This window comes from Tachypleus tridentatus, chromosome 6 (assembly GCF_004210375.1).
Source record: "Tachypleus tridentatus isolate NWPU-2018 chromosome 6, ASM421037v1, whole genome shotgun sequence".
Lineage (NCBI taxonomy): Eukaryota > Metazoa > Arthropoda > Merostomata > Xiphosura > Limulidae > Tachypleus > Tachypleus tridentatus.
In genome coordinates this window covers 112,860,204-112,884,216 of record NC_134830.1, presented here as the reverse complement: position 1 = coordinate 112,884,216, position 24,013 = coordinate 112,860,204, and the positions used below count along the sequence as shown (strand labels likewise).

General features: G+C 32.0%; 1 protein-coding gene across 7 annotated transcripts in view; it reads right to left on the bottom strand.

Moving 5' to 3' along the window:
- The window catches only part of LOC143253332 (ankyrin repeat domain-containing protein 13D-like), a 41,758-nt gene extending 28,980 nt beyond the window's left edge, over positions 1-12,778 (bottom strand). For 3 of the 7 annotated variants that reach the window (XM_076507042.1, XM_076507043.1, XM_076507044.1), the window contains exons 1-6: positions 12,547-12,766; positions 8,540-8,675; positions 6,225-6,349; positions 4,193-4,238; positions 2,864-2,917; positions 921-1,010 (exon numbers count right to left, since the gene is read on the bottom strand). In XM_076507042.1, the coding sequence (XP_076363157.1) occupies positions 921-1,010; positions 2,864-2,917; positions 4,193-4,238; positions 6,225-6,349; positions 8,540-8,675; positions 12,547-12,621 (526 nt within the window). In that variant the 5' untranslated portion in view covers positions 12,622-12,766. Of the gene's footprint in view, positions 1-920; positions 1,011-2,863; positions 2,918-4,192; positions 4,239-6,224; positions 6,350-8,539; positions 8,676-9,697; positions 9,815-10,212; positions 10,280-12,546 lie in introns of all 7 variants that reach the window. The other 4 variants (XM_076507046.1, XM_076507045.1, XM_076507048.1 and 1 more) reach the window with 4 other exon arrangements.
- Between the last annotated feature and the right edge of the window lie 11,235 nt (positions 12,779-24,013).

Here is a 24,013-nt window from a genome sequence, read left to right as displayed (position 1 = left end):
CTGACCCTGTTGTGAAAAGGTTAACAGGTTGATTTCTATTTGTAATAGAAATTTCTATTTTGCTCTAAAAGAGATGTTAATATTAATTACATTTTTCACATCAGTATTATTTACACTAAATCTACCAATGGTTTCCATAACCCTACAAGCTTTTTAAACACTTTTCTAAATTATTTACTCAACAAATTGCTAATTTCAGCACCAAATTTTTGTTTGTTGATAAAGCTAATAAAATTATCTACTGCCATCCCTAATATTTGAACTACCATGGGGAAGGCAACCGAATAAGTTTCATTGCTATTTTTTTTACAAACAGTGGTATTGATCATCAAATTATAAAACGCCCTTGACTGAAAAGGTATGTTGAGCACCAGGTTTCAAGTCCCATGACCTACAGATTGTGACTTGAGTGCCCTAAGCACAAGGCCATGCCAAACCTAAATTGTTTACAAAAATTTTGTATATAAATATGAAATATGAATATTAAACCCAGAAAACTTCCAAAAATTACCTGTAGTTCCATAATTACACACAAAAACATTATATGGAACATTAAGGGCAATGTACATTAATAATAAATGTGGTTTAAAATGTATGTGAAAATTAATATTCATAAAATACTTTAACAAAATTAAACATCTTTAAAACATTATATTAATATCTGTCACAAAACTAAAGTTCCATTGCTATAGCAACAGATTATATGTATGATATATTGAAAGGTTTTTCAGAACTAATATCTGATTGTCCAATAGCTGATTGTTTAAATTTCTGTAAAAAACAAAGTAGTTGTATGTAATAATTTTAATGTGCAATTTTTCAAGATTACGTAATCACACATAAGCCACATGCAATTCTTGTATATAGTTTTTAATTATAATTGAATACACAACTACAAAACTATCATACAATACACTCACTGTGGCTCTTAAATATATAACTTCTACTCCCTCTCTGCCAGTTTGAGTGATCAAATCCCAGCAAACTAGTATCAATCCTAACACTGGATCCTACAGAAGATACAAAAAATCTTTACACAGCTAATTAAAATGTTTAACTTTATATAATTCATACTTATAGATCTTATTCACTACATTTTCTTCAATTCAACTTTATATGCATGAAAAAATCTCACGGTAAAATTTAAGTTACATATCACCAAAGGATTATTATTCCTTCTTTTGTACTTAACCATTTATAGTATTCTATTGAATACTGTGAACCCATAACAGCAAGACAGAAAAACCTTACTTATAGACAAAGCAAGTATGTATTTGAATAAAGAATGGTGAGAGTCAAGGTTCAGTTTAGAAGTTCAAAGATAAAGAAAAATTATTACCACTTCCCTTTTTAATCATTGTACTAAAGTAAAGTTTGAAAAAGGTTCATTAAAACAAGACAGCTGAAAAAATATGAAAAGGTTAATTTGAACAAAACACTGCTGAATTTCATATGTTAGTAATGTGAGTAACCAAAATTGTTAGTAATGTGAGTAACCAAAATTGAAATTTCAAAATGGTCTTGTATAAACATGAAGACAGTAAATCACACTATTGTAATATTAATTCAACTATTAGAATTTTTTTCCCAATTACAGCAACAACCACAAACACATGAAAACCATGAATTAAGATAACATCTGTTTAACCACAAAATTTCCACTGAGAACAACCACCAAGAGAAACAAGTATATACAAGACATCATGCAACATCTTGTAAGTTGTGAAAAAAATTCTATCAATTACGTAAACATTTCTTTGACTGTTAATTATTCTGTGAAATAACTAACCACGTTAAATCTCTCTGAATCAATATAAAAAAAAATCCTTTGTAACATGTAAACAAAACTATTTTGACTTCATCTCGTCATGTTAGAAATTAAAGTGACTATTTAGCCAGATTTAGAAGAGATTTAAGCTAGTCACTTCCAAGTTAGTCATCTTCAGTGTTTGGAAATGCTGCTACTAATTGTCTACATTATTAAATAAGTACAGAAAAATCAAGCAAAGACTAAGACAGGAATGTGATATGTAATCTTTGAAGACTGAATAGTTCATACAGTGGTCTAAACAGGACAACCCCTCCTACTTCTGTTACCTAACATCATTGTTAAAATCTCACAACCAAACCTTGAAAAAAAATCAATGCAAGTAATTTTGTAATATTCTTTATTTCCAATGTTATTGTAGAAAGATGAAATTTACTGATGGTAATAAGCATATCATCTGCTTTCAATTATCTCGTATATGCTGTTAAATTAAGCTGGTAATGTGCTGAACAACAGAACAGTTAGTGTTTTTAAAAATTACCTCTTGTAATACTGCTAAACATGCAACAATTCTTCCAGATTTTGTTACCATGTACTTTACATAACATGCAATTACTACCACTTATGACTCATGTCACCCTCCACACTTGAAATAAATAGCAACCAACAAGGAGATAATTTCCTACAAATACTGTAACCAACACTGATATATGTTGAAAGTAGTTATAAAAACAACTACCAAGCTTTCTAAGACTTTTACATACACTGTGTTTTGATCACATAATCATACTATATGCAACTTAAATAATGAAACATTACTGCAAGACCAAAATGACTCAAACATTTTTTTTACACTTTTTTTTAAATACACTGTTTTGTGGTCATAGAATCATTCTACAAATAGCTTTAATTCTGACAAAACAGCCAAGAACTATTTTATGTGTACTTTATTTTCAGGTAATCACCACAGACCCATAACTAATGGTATTTATTTCAAAAAATTATCAAAACAATAAATACACATCAGACTGAAATGAGCAGTCCCGATGCAACTTTTATAAAACTTTATAAAAGTTGTTTTAATTTCCAACTTACCACTTTTATAAACTCTGTAGGTATCACTTGGGCACATCCTAGAGACCAAGGGAACTATGGTACAGAAAACAGCAAGATAAAAATTATACAAACTATGTACATGATATACTTTACTGAAATTCTTACACTTGTATCTACATATCTTGTAAATAAAAACATGCTCATCTGAAACTATATCATGTTTGGGCTTGTCATTCCAAAACTTAAAAAATCATACATTAAAATGTTGTTCTTTTTTATCATGGTAAACAAAATCACAAACTATACTGCATTAAAAGCATTATACAAATCAGTTACACTCAATTAAACATTTAAAAAAAATGTATAATTTACAATAAACAAGAAATGAATGTTTTTCCACATTTGAATCCCCACTAGTAAAGTGTACACTTAAAGATTTGAGTGTAAGCCCCTGGTCCAGGATATCAATGTAAATACCATTTCTCATCTTAACAACTTGAATCCTTTACAAAGCTAATGATCTCTTCAGAGTTCTTGGATAAGTTATTTCAAATCAAATTCATATGTGTCTATCAACTAATTTTTAAAATCTACCATCACTTTACAGATATATAATGCATGTATGTACATCTAATAAAAACAAGTGGCTTAAAACTTGTAATAAAAAACAAACTTGTACCTTATTAAGTAATAGAATACAAACTGTACTCAAGTTCATCAGTATTCAGTTTAAAATACATTAATGATCTAACAATAAAATTCCAATGTGACATCTGACAAAAAATAAAGCATTTTTACAGTTGCTGTTTGGCAGTTTAAGCATTATTAATAACCTGCTGATTAAAACATACAACCTATACAGATCAGAACTATAAATCAACCAGTAATGAAAAACTGCTAATTCAGTTCACTTTCTTTTGATCTTAGCTACACAGATTATAATGTACCAATGCAAGTTTCATCTATTAAGTACCCCGTGAAAGCAAGATTATAACCACAGCAAGTTAAATTTTATTTCAAATTTTCAAACTATATCCAACTAAAACTTAAATTTTTATACAATTTTCTACTTTCAAAGTCATTTATTTCTTATTTCTGTGTTTAATTTGTGATGGACTTTAAAATTTTAGGGACCTGAAGTTATACATATTGCTCAAAATAACTTGACTTAATATTTACCTAATATGATTATTTCTACTCTCCATTTTAGTTTCTCATACTCTCCATGTTAAATTCTATAATTTAATTTGCAGAAAAATTATACAAAAACTTTATTTTTAAGATTACAAGTATTTCATTTCTCATTAAGAGCAAAAAAAATCAAAATGTTACATAACTTTCACTAATTTTACATCTTTAGACACTTACCCCAACTAGTGAATTCCCATTTCATTTCCACATAAAAGTCAGGTGTCTGCAATACCAATTGTATTTCTACTTATAACCGAGTTATTATCACAATGTTAAAAATTATATTGTTGTAACTATTGCTTGACAGCTAGGAACTAATGCTATTTACACTAAAAGTTAGGAATAACATTAAAAATGTGTTTTTATTATATACCCACATGAAATTTAATTATCTGGTAGATACAGAAATTATGAACAAAACTACTAATTGGACCCTTATCTAAGTAGTGATAACATTGAAAAAAAATAACAGCAGAATAGATCAAAGAAAATGATGATCAGCAGTACCTTAATATGAACTTGTAACATTTTTACACACACACTGAAAAACATACAACATGGAATTACCACTTCTTATTTTGATGTAATTAGAAATATTTATCTAATAACATTCCCTTGTTTTTTTTGGTTCAAGTTTTATTACATGCCTTTTTTTTGTCTCCAGATTTTTATTTTTATCTTGAATTGTTTGTTTGTTGTTAAGCACAAAGCTACACAGTGGTCTATTTGTGCTTTTGCCCACCATATGTATTCAATCCCAATTCTTAACATCATAAAACAAGATAATTACTGCTGAGCCACTGGAATAAAGCTACTTAACATTGATAAAACAAAGAATACATTATTACAATCTTATATACAGAAGTCTTTAGTTTTTTGTTTTTTATTAACAACTACCTTTTAAAACAAAATTTTACTTAACAGAAAAGAAATATTGGTAAGAATACAGTGCACAGAGATTTAAAGGTCAAATTAGATAAGCCATCAAAAATCAGAAGATATGGTTTAAATACTGTAATTTTACTAGCTAATACACTACACAAATGTAAAGCAAAACTTTTAAAAAAGAAAATAAATGTAGGGTCAGCTAATATCAATTCTTCCAAAACAATGCAATCAAGATAGTAGGTTATTTGTATTAAGCACAAAACTGCACAAAGGGCTATCTGTACTGTTCCCACTATGAGTATTGAAACCCAGTTTCTAATGGTACATGTCTGCATACATATCACTGCACCACTGGAGGGCCATATAGTATGGATAGCATTTGCATCATCCTTACATAATAACACAGGCAAAATTAACATATAGCAATATATATAACTACATGCCTGTACTATTATGTACTACCCTGCTGTTAGCATTGTTTTTGAAAGATAGGAATCAGCCCTCCTTTACTTTTACATTTACTTCTTTTTTTTGGAAAGTCTTCTCATTACTTGATAGCTTCTTTTATAATGTAGTGTTTCAACAAACATAGAAATGTTCTATTTATAAACAAGTTCTACATACAATGAGTTCCAAACTAATATTTACTATTTACATGTATTATTAGTTGGTGATACCCACTTCATCCTGTAAAGTTTTCTTATAAAACAACAAATTTTTGTAAGAAAATTAGCATTAAGGGGAAATAACATTGTTTACACTAGAATTATGTTGTTTTTTTTAAATCACTATTAGTTGTTCATAATACTTATAAAGGTATTTCGTATTTGAAAGTATGTCACTTCAGTGAAATTGGTTGACTTCACTGTTTTGATTTTTGAGTTATAATACAATAAAAAAGAATAAGAAATTCAAACTTTTTGCTATTGTAGTTACAAACATTCCTAGAACTTATGGTTCAGTCATTACATAGATATTGTTATAAAATGAAACATTCTACAGTATTGTAAAGTTCTGATGACCTGTTGAGAAGATATTTAAAATACCATTTCAGTGAACAATTTCAACTGTCCCTCTGTAGGCAGTACTACTATACTATACAAATTTTTCAGTAATTAAGAAAATTATTATGATTAAATGCATTAATGTTGTCATTCTAAACACAGTTAATCTATCACTGACTTTAAAGTAAATCCAAGTTCAATGATATGGAAATTACCGAAATACACACAATGTATAATTATAAATAGCCAAAATTTAAAAACAAATTATTCATATAATATGACAGAAATTCCAAGAATATGGAAGAAAAAACTCTTACATTTTGAATCTGTTTCAGTAACTGGGGGATTCCCACTACCCTGCTACAGTACCGCTGAAAGTCTCGTTGCTCTAGAACCTCCTGCACAAGTTCTGGATTTCCTGTACTTACAGCTTCATGAATAACTATTACAACAACAGAACATGTAATACTGACCATTAACATCCTCCTTTCATAAAATGTCACAAGACTTTAAGTTTAGAATTTGCATCAAATTGTTCAATTCACAACTTGTGTTATTACTATAAATCTAAATTAACGTTTAAATTTTCCTTTCAATATCTGAGGAACTACTTTGTGGTCTAATTTTTTAAAAAACTAATTTTCCTCAACTAAACCTATAAAACCACTATTACTTTTCAACAGAAGTTATTGATCATTTAGTATTTTATATTTACAAGTAAACAAATATTCTTAACACCCAGTCTGAGGGTCAGGGAAACATTTAAAGTACACTGATTCCCAAACAAACCTTTGACATTTTTTTTTTAATTTAATTCTAAATACAGATTTGAATTGCAAAATAGTATGACCAAACCTGAACTGATTGATAGCTTATGTGGGGGTTAAAATCCACACACTAATCCAAAAACCTACTCAAGACATGGTGATGGGCTGCACATGTTTGGTAATACAAGATCTGGTACCTAAGCTCTACAGATTTGAATTCTCCACACTTTTTGCCAATAATGTTGATAGAAATGGCAAGGAAAGCTCAAGAAAGCTTATTTTCTACTTCAATGTGGCTGAACATAATACTTGTCTCAACAAGAAAAATATCAGACAATCCTTAAACGACACACCTTTGTAGGTGAATACTGCTGAGAGGTGAAATTTTTTGAGCAGTAAAGCATGTTTGTTTGTTGTGAGGTTGACAGATTGTATTCTTTAGTAGGGAACTTTATTTTTATTATTATTGTAACTAACACCTAACACTGTGATATCCCTCTGTAACCCACCCAATCTTCAGGACCAAATTTAAGCTTAAATCTCTCATCAGCTAAAAACAAATGGAGCTAAGCAGTCCATTTATACCAATACTACATACCAAGTTAAAAGAAAGAGGCCTGGCCAGCTTTAACTGGCCTAGCTGAATGTTAAATCTGCTAAACCCCAAACTTTGATCTCATTGACTTAAAATTTAGTTGTAAAAAGTACTAGATACACTTCAATAAAAAATTACAGTTTGCAGTTCTGCTTTTCAATAATGCATATGATACCTAAAATATCAAAAGTAAAATTTTAAAACATAATACAATTTTTTGAATCATGAAGATATTTGAAAAATAGTTCACCAATACTGTAAACTAATTATACCCTGATATGTGAGCATGAGACAAGCATGGATCACTAGAATGACATACGAAGTGGCTTTTAAAGGAACAACTATTGCAATTTGAAGTGTTGCTTTCTATAAATTTCCATTATTTTCTTCTTTAAAAGCCAAAGCACATTAGTCCATTTTAAAATTGAGATCATATAATTAAAAGAACATAAAGAAACCTAATCTGTAAAACATGACTTATGAATTACAAGAGTGAATGTGAATAATCTCAAATAAAATGAATTTTGGTTATGGCAAGTATATATTCTTTAGAATATATCAATAACCAATACGGCAGTTCAAAATGGATATCTGGTAAAAAATGGACTGGTATACTCTTTATTTCTTGTACACTTATCTTGCAATACTTTTATTGTGTATATATCATACAAGCCCATCTCATGAATAGTCTTCTGGCCAGACAATCCAAAATTATACATCTATAACATCTGTTTATAGCCTTGAAATGTAACAGCTGTACTAGTCACATTTGCTTCAACACTATTATATATTAAATCATTGTAGAAAAAATATTTATATCTTTTGAATGATCTTGATCAAAATGTACTTACATCCTCAAAGTGCATAAAATACACCTGCCATATGATGAATCGGATTTCATATCTACTTAGTGTTTTTACACATTTTAATGCTGTAAGAAACAAACTTAAAATATTCTAATTTTGTCACTCACATTATCACTCATTACACCTTTATTTACATTGTTAGTACAGTTATAAACATGACTAGATTTTGATTACAAGTACTTGCTTTTATGGGGAAGAATCTCATGAACATGTTTTTTTCTAGCCCATAAACACCCAAAAACAACTATCAGAAACCACTTTTTCTTTCTTTTTTTTTACTGTTATATGTACAATTATATATTTTGAGAATGATGTTAGGCCTGCCACTATAACTTTCAAGGAAAGTTAGTTAATATAAGCACTAATATTTCATGATACTTTTAAAACAACTAGAAGAATTTTACCTGTAAAACCATCTCCGTCTGTTACACTGAGATCAGCATTGTGCCTCAACATAATTCTTGCCGACTCCAGATGACCCAAAGTAACAGCAAGCATAAGAGGTGTACGTCCCCTAGGGTCTTTCCTTTCTATATTATACTAGAAATAGTATCATCACAATTTACATAGTAAAGTCCACATATATTTGTTTCAATAGATATGGCTTTTGAAAGATAAAACAATGCATTATATATAAATTTAAATGCAGTACAGGTGAACTAGCAATTTTCAAAGTACAACAAGATAATTATGACAGAGAACAAACTCAGTACATTTAGCTTATCTATAAGCAGGATAAACCTTAACAAAGCTGAGGATGTTTTTAATTGTACAAAGTATTCTTTTAAATCATACACACAGCTTCATTTCAATTCCAAGGAGATTCCTACACTTCTTTTTATTTATAATTATTTGATTAGCATGGCATCAGTAGTGAAGGTTATTATAAGTCATTTAAAAATACACTGGAAAAATTACTTTTAATTAAGAATTCTATGCAATATTTTAGCAGCAGTTGTTTTTTTTTAAATCATGTAACCGTTTTTAAGCTTTTTTTTAAATAAAGAAACACCAACTAATGTTGGTTATTTAACTTGTAGGCAACTTCTAATCAAATAGATTCCTCACAAGAATATATTAAGTACAATGGGAGTACACAAGAGAAGCAGAGAAATTGGTTTTAAAACAAGCTGAATGTGTCAGCAAATGTAAGAGGTAAATAGTAGTGATAAAATGTTTTTAATTGAGTACTTTGATTTGTTTTGGAACCTTTGTTTATTTTCCTTGTAATGTCTGCAACTTAAACTTACAGATGTCAAATATCTCTAACAAATAACAGTATTGTAAATGCTCCTGTCATTTAAAAAAATCTTATAGTTTCCACAACTGAATCAGACTGTTGTTGTGGGAGGACATCTATTTTCTAAAAAAAAAAAAAATGTTAGAATGTAGAAAAGCATTTGATCATCAATATCACATAGTTAAAACAGCCTGAAATAATTATAATATTTCACATTCTTATAATTATCGAACAAAAACTGACAAGCACTCAAATCACAAGCATCATTAAAAAACCCATTCCCTAGGTTAACAATGTGTATATATCTATCCTAATCACCAACCTGGACTTGGGCTTCCATATCTTATGCTAATTTTTGGAATTCATTTCCAACTTTATTCTTCCATCATTTAAAACAGTTTCACGTGGGTATTTACCACCACCTAATGATCTTCAATACCTAAATAAGATCAGCTCTAGAATTTATGTACTCCAAAACAAATTCAAACTTCTGAGCCTGTCTTTGTAACTTAAATATCTCATGAAAAAAAACTGATAGCCTATTTCTGAAACCTCAAAAACAGGTCAGTATCTCTTCAATGATAAGAGAACCCAAACTAAATGTAATACTCCAAACAAGGCCTCATCAATGTTTTAATATAAAGATAGCAATCAGACTTTTCACTTTAAAATCTATATAGCTAGATCTCAGAACCCTGTTTGCTCTCTCCATCTCTTCCAAGCATCAAACCAAAAATGTAAGGCCTCTATCAATCATCTTAAAAAAAAACTTTTCACTTTCTGCAAAACTAATATTTCTCCCACAGAAACAATAAAATATTTTCAAATTCATATTACCTAAATGTATCACTTTACTCGTCTTCAAAGACTAGGGCACCCAATAAGGAAGGCTGTTCATGTCCTTCTGTATGAAGGAAGCACCTATATTATAGCCTTAAAAACATTAACAGTAATAGGTATATTTTTCCCTTTTCTTGTTTAACCCTAGAATTACCAACAGAATTTACAGACGTTTGAAACACAATTTCCTAAACTACTTACACTTCATTGGTTACAAGAACCCTAATAACACAAAGCATATGCACATAAAACCGATATTACAAATAATCCCATGAATTACTGTTGGGGTTCTCCAGTATATTTTACTTTGAAAAATTACTGATTAAACTCCATTTCTTTTTATTTTATTTTTGATGGGATTGATACTACAAAATTAGCATTTTAAACAGGCAAAAGTATGAAATTTATCACTATGATGTGGTATGCATACCCCCACTAGTGACAAAAAATACAACTTGTAAGAACAATTTGGTAGTTGGTGTATTTCTTATGTTAATGTCATAGTCTTCAGTGATCACTGGAAAAAAATTTTGTTCCTACATAATTTCTGAATTTAAGGGCAAGAAGGTTATTAAAACTTTAAGTTGTATATGACTGTGGTTAAGTTTTATGCTGTACCATTAACTCCTCATAGTTATGGGAGGGGATACCCTGTTTGTTCCACTTTTAAAAATTACCAACTATGATAGAAATTACTTATTTTCTTCCCCCCCTCACATATACTTCAAGGTTAATTGCACTGATTTAAACTCATTTTATTTACTGAAATAATAATGAAAATAAAATTACTCATCTTCATTTAATACTTCTTTATGATATATCTAGTCAAAGTGTACTAGCTTCAGTAAAGTTGTCCATCACTACAAAGGTTACGTTTAAAAAATATGTTGTGGAACACTTCTTAGCTTTAAATAATATTGTACATATGTATCATAACATGTCAGATGTTTCAGTTAATGATGATACTCTCTCAAATAAAGTTGATCAATCACTCAGTTTTATAGATTTATACAGTATTTTACACCCAAGTTTTACCCATAAGAAACAAACAATTTAGTCTTTTTTGCACCTGAGTGAATGACCCAAGAATTTCATTTGTGTTACTGTCTGCAGGTTTAGTTCCTTCACTAGAAGAAACATATAAACATGATGGAAAGAATGAAGGCAGTGTACTAAATTATACTTGGTTTAATAAAAATAACTAAGTACAAACATTATAAAGTCTGAACAAATTAATTAAACAGTGCTTGGTTTGTGCATTAAAAATTACTTGAGGTGTAGACAGTTTCTTATGAAATAATTTTTAATAAACATTTCAATGGGGAGTAAGGGGTAAAAGTTATTTTATCCACTCATACTAAACACCAGTGCAAAATGGTTTTCAAGAAGGTAAGAGTTTCAACAAATGAGCCACTTCCTACTATTTTGACATGACCTTGAAATTCAAGTTGAATAATTAGCCAAAAGATTGGAAGTTAGGTGCTGTAGGTTACTATTATTTTCAATTCAAGAAAGGTGATAAACATTGTTCTGGTAGCTTTTAATTGTAAAAATTGCAATATTATGTATGCCATTTATTATAATTTGATTTTAATGTATAATTATGATAAAGAATAACTTAACAATAACAGATTTAGGAGAAAAAGACCTTAGCGTTCTAGTTGATCAGCTTCTTATGCCAAACTTCCAGACAATGTACTATTGAGTATTGTTTTTATTAACCATTAAACAACAGCCATGACCAATTGATGCTGCAGCCTACAACATTCCTGCTGTTTTAGGGTTAAAGTAAACAGGATTTAAGGATGTATTAACAAAAATACTGAATACAACTTCAAAGTCTGAAGAGGCTGTAATTTCATTACACAGATCACTGGTTAGGCCTTATTTGGAATACTATGTTTAGTCTTGGAGTCCTTTCTTCAAAAAGGACACTGAATTATTGCAAGAGGTTTAATATACTAAATACAAATATACAAATACTAAATAGTAACAATATTACTACTAGTAGTCGGATAATACCAGGGATGACAAGTTGGTCATATGATAATGAAGATAGGTTAAAATCTCTGAAATGTTTCCTTAAAGAATAAAGAAAAGTAATAAAAGTTCCGACTGTGTACTGACTTTGAGTGTACTTGTTGATTTTTTCCAAGTTTATTGGATCAGATAACCTCTCGTATTCTCCTTAATTTACATTAAAATGTTATATTTTATGACGCGTTTAAGTACAACCTTAACTTGAGACATTCAGTTAGTGTTACAATACCGGAAATCTCTTAAATTTAGACAAATTTTTTTACTAAATAAGCCACACTTGAGCCAACGTACCTCATTCTTATCGAGTTCTTCTTCCAGTTCTTTAAAATTATTATGCCAAACATGCCAATGAATTAAATAGTCCATTTTCGTAACTTGTAGATCATTTAATCATATTTTACAGAAGCTTACTTACATGATTAATTATCGTTATAATGTGTATCCCTACGTTTTGATATTTAGTTTTGATTTTGGATACTGTCATTGCTAATATCGGGAGATTTTAAACCAATCCAACACTTATATCACGAGGTGGCGACACTTTTAATCACTGCAAAACTGAATGTTAGAGAAATTGCTGATTAAGTTTACAAATTACAATTTTTTCACTGTCATATCTGCAATTAAAAATCTCACAGTATCAAATTATTTTTTACATACGCAATACAAAAAAGGCTCATGTTTCACTATTTTATTATTTATCTGAAAGTTGAAACTGGTAAATTTTAAGAAGATTCTTCAAGTTAGCACAAAATTTAAAAGTTACGTATGACTAATATAAAATCCTGCAAGAGTAAAACAAATACTTTATAGCATAACCCACGGATGTGTCCATGGCAGTGAAAAAACCAAAACAAATTTCAGAATTTACTGGTGTTCGAAAAACTGAAGATAATTAAGAATCGACAACGTTTCGTGATTTTGTTTATTTATTTCTAGTTATCCACAGAGCTACAAAATCGACTATTTGTGCTATGCCCACCACGAGTATCCGATCCAATATTTAGCGTTATAAGCCCACAGACTTACCGCTGAACCACTGGCTGTCTTGTCTTCTCATATTGTCTTGAATTACAGACATACGAAAAGGTAAATTGTTTTAAAGAAACTTACTGGCTTAAAAACAAACCAAAGAAAAGAAAAGAAATTTATTTCATCTGTATCTTGTATTTTCTTCTTTAGTTAATTGGCTATCTGATGTCTTAGTATGCAAATAATATAATTCATTCATTCACCATTAGATTCCATCAAGGAACATAGGGCCGCAATCGCTTGCGGATTCTTCAACAGGTATTTAAGTGAGTAGGTTGATTAGCCCGCTACACCGAGCCGTCCCTAATTTAGCAGTGTAAGACTAGAGGGAAGGCAGTTAGTCATCGCCACCCACCACCAACTCTTGGGCTACTCTTTTACCAACAAATAGTGGAATTAACCGTCACATTATAACGCCCCCACGCCTGGGAGGGCGAGTATGTTTGGCGCGACGCAGGCGCGAACCCGCGCCCCTCAGATTAGGAGTCGCATGCCTTACGCGCTTGGCCATGCCGGGCCAAATAACATAACAAAACTATCAAATACTTAAAACTATGATCGCTAAATTGAAAAATACGAGACATAAAAAAAACTGAATAATAACATTTTGGAGAAAGCTGGGTCATCTACAAAAAACGTTAGGGGTTTTGTCAGTTATTAGTATAAAATGAAATAGTAACATTGAAAAAAAATGTAATACATTTTTGTGATGATTATTTTTGCAATCGGTTACTGTAAATTCACATAGATGTTAGTTATTCAAAGTGTTAGTCTTTGGAGTTTTGGGAGCAAAATCCAAATAGAATCTTAGATTTTCCATGGAATACACTAAGATATTGTTTGAGGTGATACTTATTTAACTAAGGGTACTTTTAATTTAGAATTTTCTTTAACCTCTCTTTTTCACTGAAGTCTTCATCACTTCTTGTCAGTCACACACACACACATACGAGATCACTTGCCCTATTGTTAACTATATTGCGATTCAATTTATTGTATTGAACTGTACTGCTTATTTACTTTGTACACTATGAAAGTATTATTAAATGCTTGTTGGTTTGGTACACATGTGTCGCATCCTATCTTTTTTATGATCCAATTGCTACAACTCGAAGGAAACCAGAGATTCAAAAACCTTTGTTATTAGTGAGCCTAACTTCACTTTTCTGCTGAATGTATGAGAGATACCATTAATTTAAACCCTGTTCACAGTAAGGTATACCAATAAAACCACACCATCCACTTATACAACTATTCCTAACCAAATATCGGGATTAACTTTCGTAGTTACAAACCCCTACATATGAAAGAGCAGAAAAACATATCATGACTAGAACCTTTGATTTACCGATCCGCAGCCAAGCATACAAACCACTAAAGTATGCATGATCGTCTTATACGATAGTATTGAAGTTTTAGTTCAGAGAAGTATCTTTTTCACAGCATTGTAGTTGTTTCCACCATTCTACGCTATGTGTTTTCTTTTTAACTTACTTGTTTATATTAACTTTTACCAGTAGATTTTTTTTTTTACTTCGAGTGATGAAAGTAACGTAAGGAATAGAACATTCTTGAAAACTTAGGAAATGTTATGAGTCCCATAAATCGAGAGTTAGTTGATGAACTGAATGATCCAGGTGTTGGAGTTTTGCACTGAATTTATTTTAAAGTTAGGAAGTGTGTTAGGTAGTTTATCTTTTACTCTAATTTTGTGAACATTAATCTTATGTTTTACTGGAGTGTTAGAGAAACGAGTGAGCGCTTAATGTTAGAGAAAAATAGCAAGTTAGTAAAATTTTGTATTAGCTCCTACTGTGAGCTTATTTATCAATAAGGGTTAATTAAGCTGTACGATACAATCCATTATAATTAAACAGGCTGAATTTTGCGTTCATATTTTTACTTACTAATGATAAAATGCCCAAAAATGGAAAGCAGTATAACAATACAACAAATTTTAGTATAATACAAGTAAACTAAATTAACAAGAAATTACGAATATGTTGATTGATTTCTTGCTTCAATCTCGAATACAGAATAACTTAAATATCTAAGTAATGTAGTTCAATGCACTTAATTTTTAAAATTCAAGCTCTTGTAAATATATATGCATTGCTAAATCCATATGATTATGTTTGACAATGGTAATTTGTATCTTGTTACAGAAATACAAATGTAAAACAGCCCGACATGGCCAAGTGTGTTAAGGCGTTCGACTCGTAATCCGAGGGTCGCGGGTACAAATCCCTGTCGCACCAAAGATGCTCGCCCTTTCAGCCGTGGAGGCGTTATAATGTGACGTTCAATCCTACTATTCGTTGGCAAAAGAGTAGCCCAAGAGTTGACGGTAGGTGATGATGTCTAGCTAGCTGCCTTCCCTCTAGTCTTACACTGCTAAATTAGGGACGGCTATCGGAGATAGCCCTTGAATAGCTTTGCGTGAAATTAAAAAAAAAAGTAAAATTCAGTTAAAAACATGACTTCTAACGATACATTGTGTTAACTTGTTAATTCACTAGAAAAACCATAATATGTAAGAAAAAATGGAATTTAATTCAGAAAAAATTAATCGTAACCTATTTTTACATTTTGTAGAGGAGTTACCTGGAAATACAAACTTTATATGCGTCTGTATGATATTGTTTAGTGATTATAAAAAAAATCACATATAAACGACTTTTTGTTTTTGCCAATATACCAAATTCATAAAAATGTATACAAGGTTAAATAATTATTGCACTATAATGGAATGTTTTTCTTTTTCTTCTCTCTCTCTCACAATCATCTAAATTTGGCTAACTCAAATTTTAGATTAAAATCCAGGACAAATAACACTACGAACATAGATTTTAGTTATCACACGTCTCTGCCTAGGAAGGCTTTCGTTCGAGCCTAGAACTTGTTAAAAAGTATTATTTATTTGTTTGTTTTTAAATACAAAGCTAAACTATTGGCTGTCTATACTAAGCACACCAGTTCTACTACAAGTATTGAAACTCGATTTTTAGCTGTATGAGCTCCCAGACTTAATATTCAGCTACAAAAAAATTGGACAATAAAAAGATATACAGCAATGAATTATAATAAAGTAATAATATTTTGACAATAGTCGGTGGTTTGGAATTAGGACCGGTACCACGTCGCTGCCTTGAATGTTTACTGACAAACGGATGCAACGGAATTCTACTATTGGATCGAGGAGTTTGTGATAAATTCCTATAACTCCAATCAATTCAACACATTACTATTGGTGGGTGTTTTTTTTATTTTATATATTTTCTTTCTTTCTTTTATTGGTACTAGAGAGCGTTTTGACGTTAAGTGAGCGCCAATTGGAGCATCGTTAGTTTCTAAAAATAAAAGGAAAATTCCAAGTGATATTTAGATTGCATGCGCGTGAGCCACAAACAATTTGAGCGATATAAAACACAACAATCCCCCACTAGTACGGCGGTATGTCTCTGGATTTACAACGCTAAAATCAGGGGTTCGATTCCACTCGGTGGGCTCAGCAGATAAACCGATGTGGTTTTGCTGTCAGAAAACACACACGTACATAAAACGCAATTTTAAGTATAATTATTTGAGCAAACGACAGTTTGTTTTATACCAGCTATCAACATTTGGAAAAGTAAAAAATTAATATAGAGCTAACTGATTGTAGTATTTAATTAATGAGTATGTTGGTCGGTTGGTCTGTTAATTCGGTTTTGTGAATACCGAATTTGTGTTTCAATGAACTACTAATGAAGAAAACCTCACGCATCTCGTAATGTAAGGAAAACTTAGTAGACAAGTGACAGTCTAGTGTTCTATTTTTTAAGTCTTGCCTATCTTTCAGTCAGCATTAGGTTGACTCGTTTACGAAGCATTTTTGTTATAGAACTTGCAGTAAAAATCATATTTTTAATAATTAACACTGGAACTAGTTAGTCCCATGTCTTCGCCGGCTTTCACAATGTAACGTTAAATGTTTTATAATACACAAAATATTGGTGAGGGGTCGTTTTTTGTTTATCGTCATATCTATCCTAAATGAAGAGTTCTGGAATTAAAGAAAGGCCTAAAGTTTCCCATCAACCAGCCAAATAGAACGTGTTTCCTAAACTTTGTGCAATATAATTTTCTAGATGTTTCAATGGATTAGTTAAGTCATTACGTATGAGAATGTCTATAAATATGTATTTTACTAGTGATTAGTGTGACCATACTGAACATCCCGGAAAGTTTCACCACACTTGTTCCATTGCTGCAAAAATACACTCTGTACTTCAGCTTCGTAAGTGTACTTTAAGTCATGTTTTTTTCAAACTATGCTTCCAAGAGTCCTTATGCTTCGCCATAGTTATGTGGGGCTCCGCGAGGAAATTTAAAATGCTAATATTTTTTCCTAAAATCTATAAAATTGAATCTGATTACGCTGTACAAGAAAAGTAAAGTTTCTCTTTAATATAACACGTTTATCACGCTTTGGGCCTTTTAATATTATATTCTACCTTAACGTGTGTTTTTCTTATAGCAAAGCCACATCAGGCTATCTGTTGAGCCCACCGAGGGAAATCGAACCCATGATTTTAGCGTCGTAAATCCGTAGACTTACCGCTGTACTAGCGAAAGTCTGCCGACACTCCAGACGATTTTATTTAGCTTAGGGGAAGTTCTCGGGGTGAAAGTGTTAATACACTCTAAATTAACTTCGACAGTGTCACCTATGGTTGCTAGTAGATATGGCACCGTCTCAAAATGGCATGCGTCATTGGAAATGACGTCTTGTAATTTTTGTAGGAAACATCGGTCAACCCTGGGTAGTGATGCCAACTGTATTTTAAAAGACAGGTCCGCATAAGCGCTTTATCTCGAAGGAAGTGAAACGAAATGAAGCATAACGTCAGAGATGAAACTTGTCCAAATTTAAAACATGGTGATGCAATTAGATGCAATATCAATTGTTTCAGGTTCAATGTATATTTATATGAAGTATAATTATATTTATGACAATTTTAATTGGTAATTGTTAAATTAGGTTAGATTCGTTGTAGTTTAATTAGAAAAACTTGGTACCAATGAGCTCTATGACGTCGTACGCCAAAATGACATCATGTTTCATTTTGTTTCGTTTTGTTCGAGATTTAGACGTATATCAGATCTGGCTTAATACATTGCTATTTGGCTTTAAAATTTCTGTTAAAAAATTATAAAAACAATAGGTCACTCCTTTCTTTTATAAAAATGTATTATTCTAGCATCCTAGCTTTTTGGCCCGGCATGGCCAAGCGTGTTAAGGCGTGCGACTCGTAATCTAAGGGTCGCAGATTCGCATCCCTGTCGCGCCAAACATTCTCGCCCTTTCAGCCGTGGGGGCGTTATAATGTGACCGTCAATCCCACTATTCATTGGTAAAAGAGTAGCCCAAGAGTTGGCGGTGGGTGGTGATGACTAGCTGCCTTTCCTCTAGTCTTACACTGCTAAATTAGGAATGGCTAGCACAGATAGCCCTCGAGTAGCTTTGTGCGAAATTTAAAACAAACAAACAAATCCTAGCTTTTTTTCCACAAATCTTTATTTCTGACAACACTTATCTCAAGTCAGCATGTCATTGTATGATGATAAAACTAAAGTGCTTATACGAGGTTTCAAGCTATTTTATGTCCGTGAAAATACGTTTGAAGTGCCAAAGATATAGGAATACGTTTTTAGACAAATTAATAATTAGTTGTTACCCTTATAATGGATAAGTGGCTTAATATCAGTAATAAATCTAATACGAGTAAAATTCTTCCTAGGCCTAGACCTAATGCGAATTCATCGGCCTCATCGTCGTGTGCGAGCACTCAACACAGGATGATCCAAGAAGTAGCGAAAAAGAAAGAGAAAAAAGAAAGTTTTATTTAATATGGTTTTAGATGGACGGGTAATGAAGTTAAACCTAGTAGGTTGTGTGTTGAATGTGGAACAGTGTTGAGTAACAGCAGTTTGCATCCAGTAAAGTTAAAATGGCATCTGGAAATCAAGCACTCACAATTAAAAAATCCAACTTCTGAGTATTTCAAAAGAAAGTGTTTGCAATTAAATGCAAGGAAAGCTACATTTCGTTTGATTGTCCACCAGGACAACAAAGGTGCTCTTATTGCTTCATATTGTGCTATTTACTGTATTATAAAAGCAAATGAAGTTCTTATAATTCCAGAAGATTTGATAAAACCATACACAATTGATGCACTATTCATGAGAAATTTCTTAAAAACATTAGCTCTGTACCCCTTTCTGACAACTAGGTTTCTTGAAGAATCAAGGATATGTCAGCAAATTGCTTAACGGAGTTAATAAGGCGAGTAAAAAAAGCGAGTCCAACTTTTTCCCTTCAGATGGATGAATCAGCAGATGTCGCAAGTTATGCGATGTTGCTTGTGTTTGTTCGCTATATTCACGAAGCTAGTTTTGAAGAAGATATCCTAATTTGCAAACCTTCGCTTACTCAAACAACAGGAGAATTAATATTCAAACTGATTGATTTATTTGTGGAAGAACATGAGATCCGATGGCAGCTTTGCTCAAGTATTTGTACTGATAGGGCTGCAGTTATGACTGGAAAATTTTCAGGCGCAATGACACACATATAAAAGAAAAACTCGGACATCGAGAGTATCCTCAACTGTCTTCATTTCCATGCACTTACAATGAAATGAATGCCAGATGACCTAAAAGATGTATTGGGTGATGTAACAAAAATAGTTAATTTTATAAAATCAACACCACTCAATGCGAGGGTCTTCAGTTTACTATGTGAAGCTATGGAAAGTTTGCACAGAAATTTACTGCTTCATACTAAAGTCCAATGGTTATATCGGCTTTACGAATTGTGTGAGGAGATAGTATTTTTTTTATCTGAATGCCATTTTAAACTTGCATACAAATTAAGAGGCAATTGCTGGATGTAGAAAGTGGTTTACCTTTCGGACGTATTTGCCTATCTAAATGAAGTGAATGCTACAATACAGGGTACCAGGGTAACGTACTTCAAAGCTCAGAGTAAAATGGGAGCGCTTTAACTTAAACTAAAACTTTGTGGTGAATGTATACTTGTGGAAGAACTTCACTGTTTCGAAAGTCACAATGGTTTTCTTAATAATGAGTAAAATTTCCTTAAGTGAATAGGCAAAAGTTTTAGTCTTGCAGCACATATTTGATTTGTGTACAACTATTGGGGAGTGCTTCCCTTCTCATTTAGAAAAAAAACTGTGGATTCAAAATCCCTTTGCTGACTCTGCAGATACCAAAGATTTGCCTTTGAAACGGAAAGAACAGCTTATAGCAATTTCAACTGATTACATCCTAAAAACAAATTTCAGCAGGAGAAATTACACAATTTTGAATGTACAGTCATGTGAAAAAGTTAAGACACCCGATAAAAGCCTGTGTATTTTTGTAACATTTTTGGATATATAGGTATTTAACCTCGATGTTAACAATACTGAGGGATTATAGGAATATAACTAAACAATTAAAACTGAAGAAAAGACTTTTCAAGATCTTCTGTAAATGTAATTCTACAAAAATGCATGTTCTAACTGAGGGAAAAGTTAGGACACCCACACATTTATTCCCACTTAAATAGGCTCAACTCACACACATGTGTATCACACCAGGTGCACATGATTAGAAGATCGTTACTCAGCAATTTAAATGAGGATTGCCGTATTTAAACCTCAGACAATTAGTTTGGTGTGCTCCTGACTGTTGAAGTGAGAGTGAGCACCATGGTGAGAGCAAAAGAGCTATCTGAGGCCTTCAGAAAGAAATTTGTAGCAGCTTATGAGTCTGGTAAGGGATTTAAAAAGATCCCAAATAATTTTAAAATCAGCCATTCCACTGTCCGGAAAATAGTCAACAAGTGGGGGCTTTCAAAACAACTGCCAACATGCCCATGTCTGGTTGTCCAAGCAAGTTCACCTCCAGAGCAGACCGCTAGATGCTAAAAGAGGACTCCAAACACCCTAATATGTCATCACGGGACGTACAGCAGGCTCTGATTACTGTTGATGTGAAAGTGCATGCCTCTACAATCAGAAAGAGACTGCACAAGTTTAACTTGCATCTTTGTCTACATTCTCTCTGGCAAACTTCAGTCTGGCCTTGATGTTTCTCTTAGAGAGCAAAGGTTTCGTCCTTGCACACCTCCCATGCAAGTTAAACTTGTGCATGCCTCTACAATCAGAAAGAGACTGCACAAGTTTAACTTGCATGGGAGGTGTGCAAGGACGAAACCTTGGCTCTCTAAGAGAAACATCAAGGCCAGACTGAAGTTTGCCAGAGAGAATGTAGACAAAGACCACGACTTCTGGAATAATGTTATTTGGACAGATGAGTCCAAAATTGAATTATTTGGACACCAAAACAGAGGACATGTTTGGCGTAAACCAAATACAGCATTCCAGGAAAAGAACTTCATACCAACTGTGAAGCATGGAGGTGGAAGTGTCATGGTTTGGGGCTGCTTTGCTGCAGCAGGACCTGGACAGCTCACAATCATAGAATCCACCATGAATTCTACTGTGTATCAGAGGGTGCTTGAGGATCATGTGAGCACCATTTGTACGAAAATTAAAGCTGAAGCGGAGCTGGACCCTGTAACACGACAATGACCCAAAATATACCAGTAAATCCACCAAGGACTGGCTAAAAACTAAGAAATGGAGAGTCCTGGAATGGCCAAGTCAAAGCCCAGATCTTAATCCCATTGAGATTCTGTGGGGTGACTTGAAACGGGCTGTACATGCAAGAAACCCCTCAAACATCTCACAGCTGAAAGAATTCTGCATAGAGGAGTGGGGCAAACTTTCTTCAGACTGATGTCAGAAACTGGTAGATGGCTACAAGAAGCGTCTCACTGCAGTTATTTCAGCCAAAGGGGGTAACACCAGCTATTAGAGGGTAGGGTATCCTAACTTTTCCTCAGTTAGAATATACATTTTTGTAGAATTACATTCACAGAAGATCTTGAAAAGTCTTTTCTTCAGTTTTAATTGTTTAGTTATATTCCTATAATCTCTCAGTATTCTTAAAATCGAGATTAAATACAAGAGCAGCCAAGATTTTACAATTAATGCTGTTGGGTAGTTGTGGTCTATTAGTTCAAAATTAGGGACGTTTGTATTCAGATAGTTTTTGTGTAAATATTCGCAAAAATCGAAAGAAAGGGGAAAACCCAATAACAAGATTGAGAAACGTGTCCTGTGCTGTCTGTGGTCGGCTACTTTTTATCGATTCCTTTAATTTTAGACCAGAGGTTGATACTGAACAATACATGTAATCGCGATTCTGTGAAGGGGCATTAGTACTTTTGTTACTTTAAGAAAAAATTACATGAAGAGCTTAATTCATAAAATAACTGCTAAGTAAGTTTATTTTAATACAGTTTTTTATGGGACAAAGAAAATTATACAAGGAATTTATAGTAAAAAAAAGACAATGTAATCCATAGTAATTCTTTTAAAATAGTTTTAAATTCCTAACCATAAATTGGAATGTGATCAAGGCCTGTTTTATGGTAGCATTTACAATGTGATCTTGTTTGTTTGTTTTTTACTGATTTAAAGTTATTTGTTTGTTGGAATTTCGCTAAAAGCTATTCAAGGATATTTGCGCTGACCGTTCATAAATTTAAAATAATGAAATGAACAAAAGTCGCCACCATCCACATTACAAACTCTTTTCTGTGCTAGTATTTTATCAACGATTAATGGAACTTTGCTTTCATTTTTATAACGCACTCAAGAATGAAAGGGCATGTTCAGCGAGAGATTTCGATCTCTTGATTAGTAGATTATAAATGGAGTGCCTAAAGCTTCATGCCAGGCCCATCGGATTTAAGCTTATTTAAATTTCGATTATAATATATATTTAGTATAAAGTGACTATTGATGTCAAAAGCCAAAGTTTATTGGCATTAAATTGAATTGGCTTTCACAAATTTTCATCTGTAATAACACCAGAAATTTTCTCTTTTTCTTTTTTTTCCCCTTATATTATGAAATTGAAATAAATAAGAAAATGAAACGTAAATATCTATAAGTTAGAACATGTTTTAACTGTAACATCTTGTGCTGTAAACTTGATAACCATCTTAATAAAATGATAGAACCATTCCTTTTTTTTTTAAGGTTATGGGCACTAAGTAATCACATTAATTACACAATTTTATAATGTAAGTATGATGATGAGCCTGTCACCATAATAATGATAATAATCTTGTAAAGTTAGGCTAAACCTTCGAAGGTTATATGACAAACTAATTTGACGCAATCATATAAGTTGGCAGCCCAGGTTGAAAATTTGTTATAACGCGGGAAGAAATCATTTTCATTTCTGTGGTCTTTAATCCATAAGAACAGATCCAGTCCGATTCAGTATTTTCACATTAGTTTTATTACAAAACAATGAAAACGTTTGGGTCTTTCTAATTAAAATGTTAATTAACAAATGAAAAACGAATAGTTAATATCACCAACGAAGGACGTTTTTATACCGATTCAATGCCTCATAGTAGCATGGAGGTATATCTGAGGACTTACAATGCTAAAATACGAGTTTCGATACCCGTGATGGGCAGAGTACAGATACCCCATTGTGTAGCTTTGTCCTTAACTTTAAACAGATTCAATTTTAAAATAATTGATGAAATTGTAACAACGTAATAAGAAATTAAACCTAAACACCCCCACACACC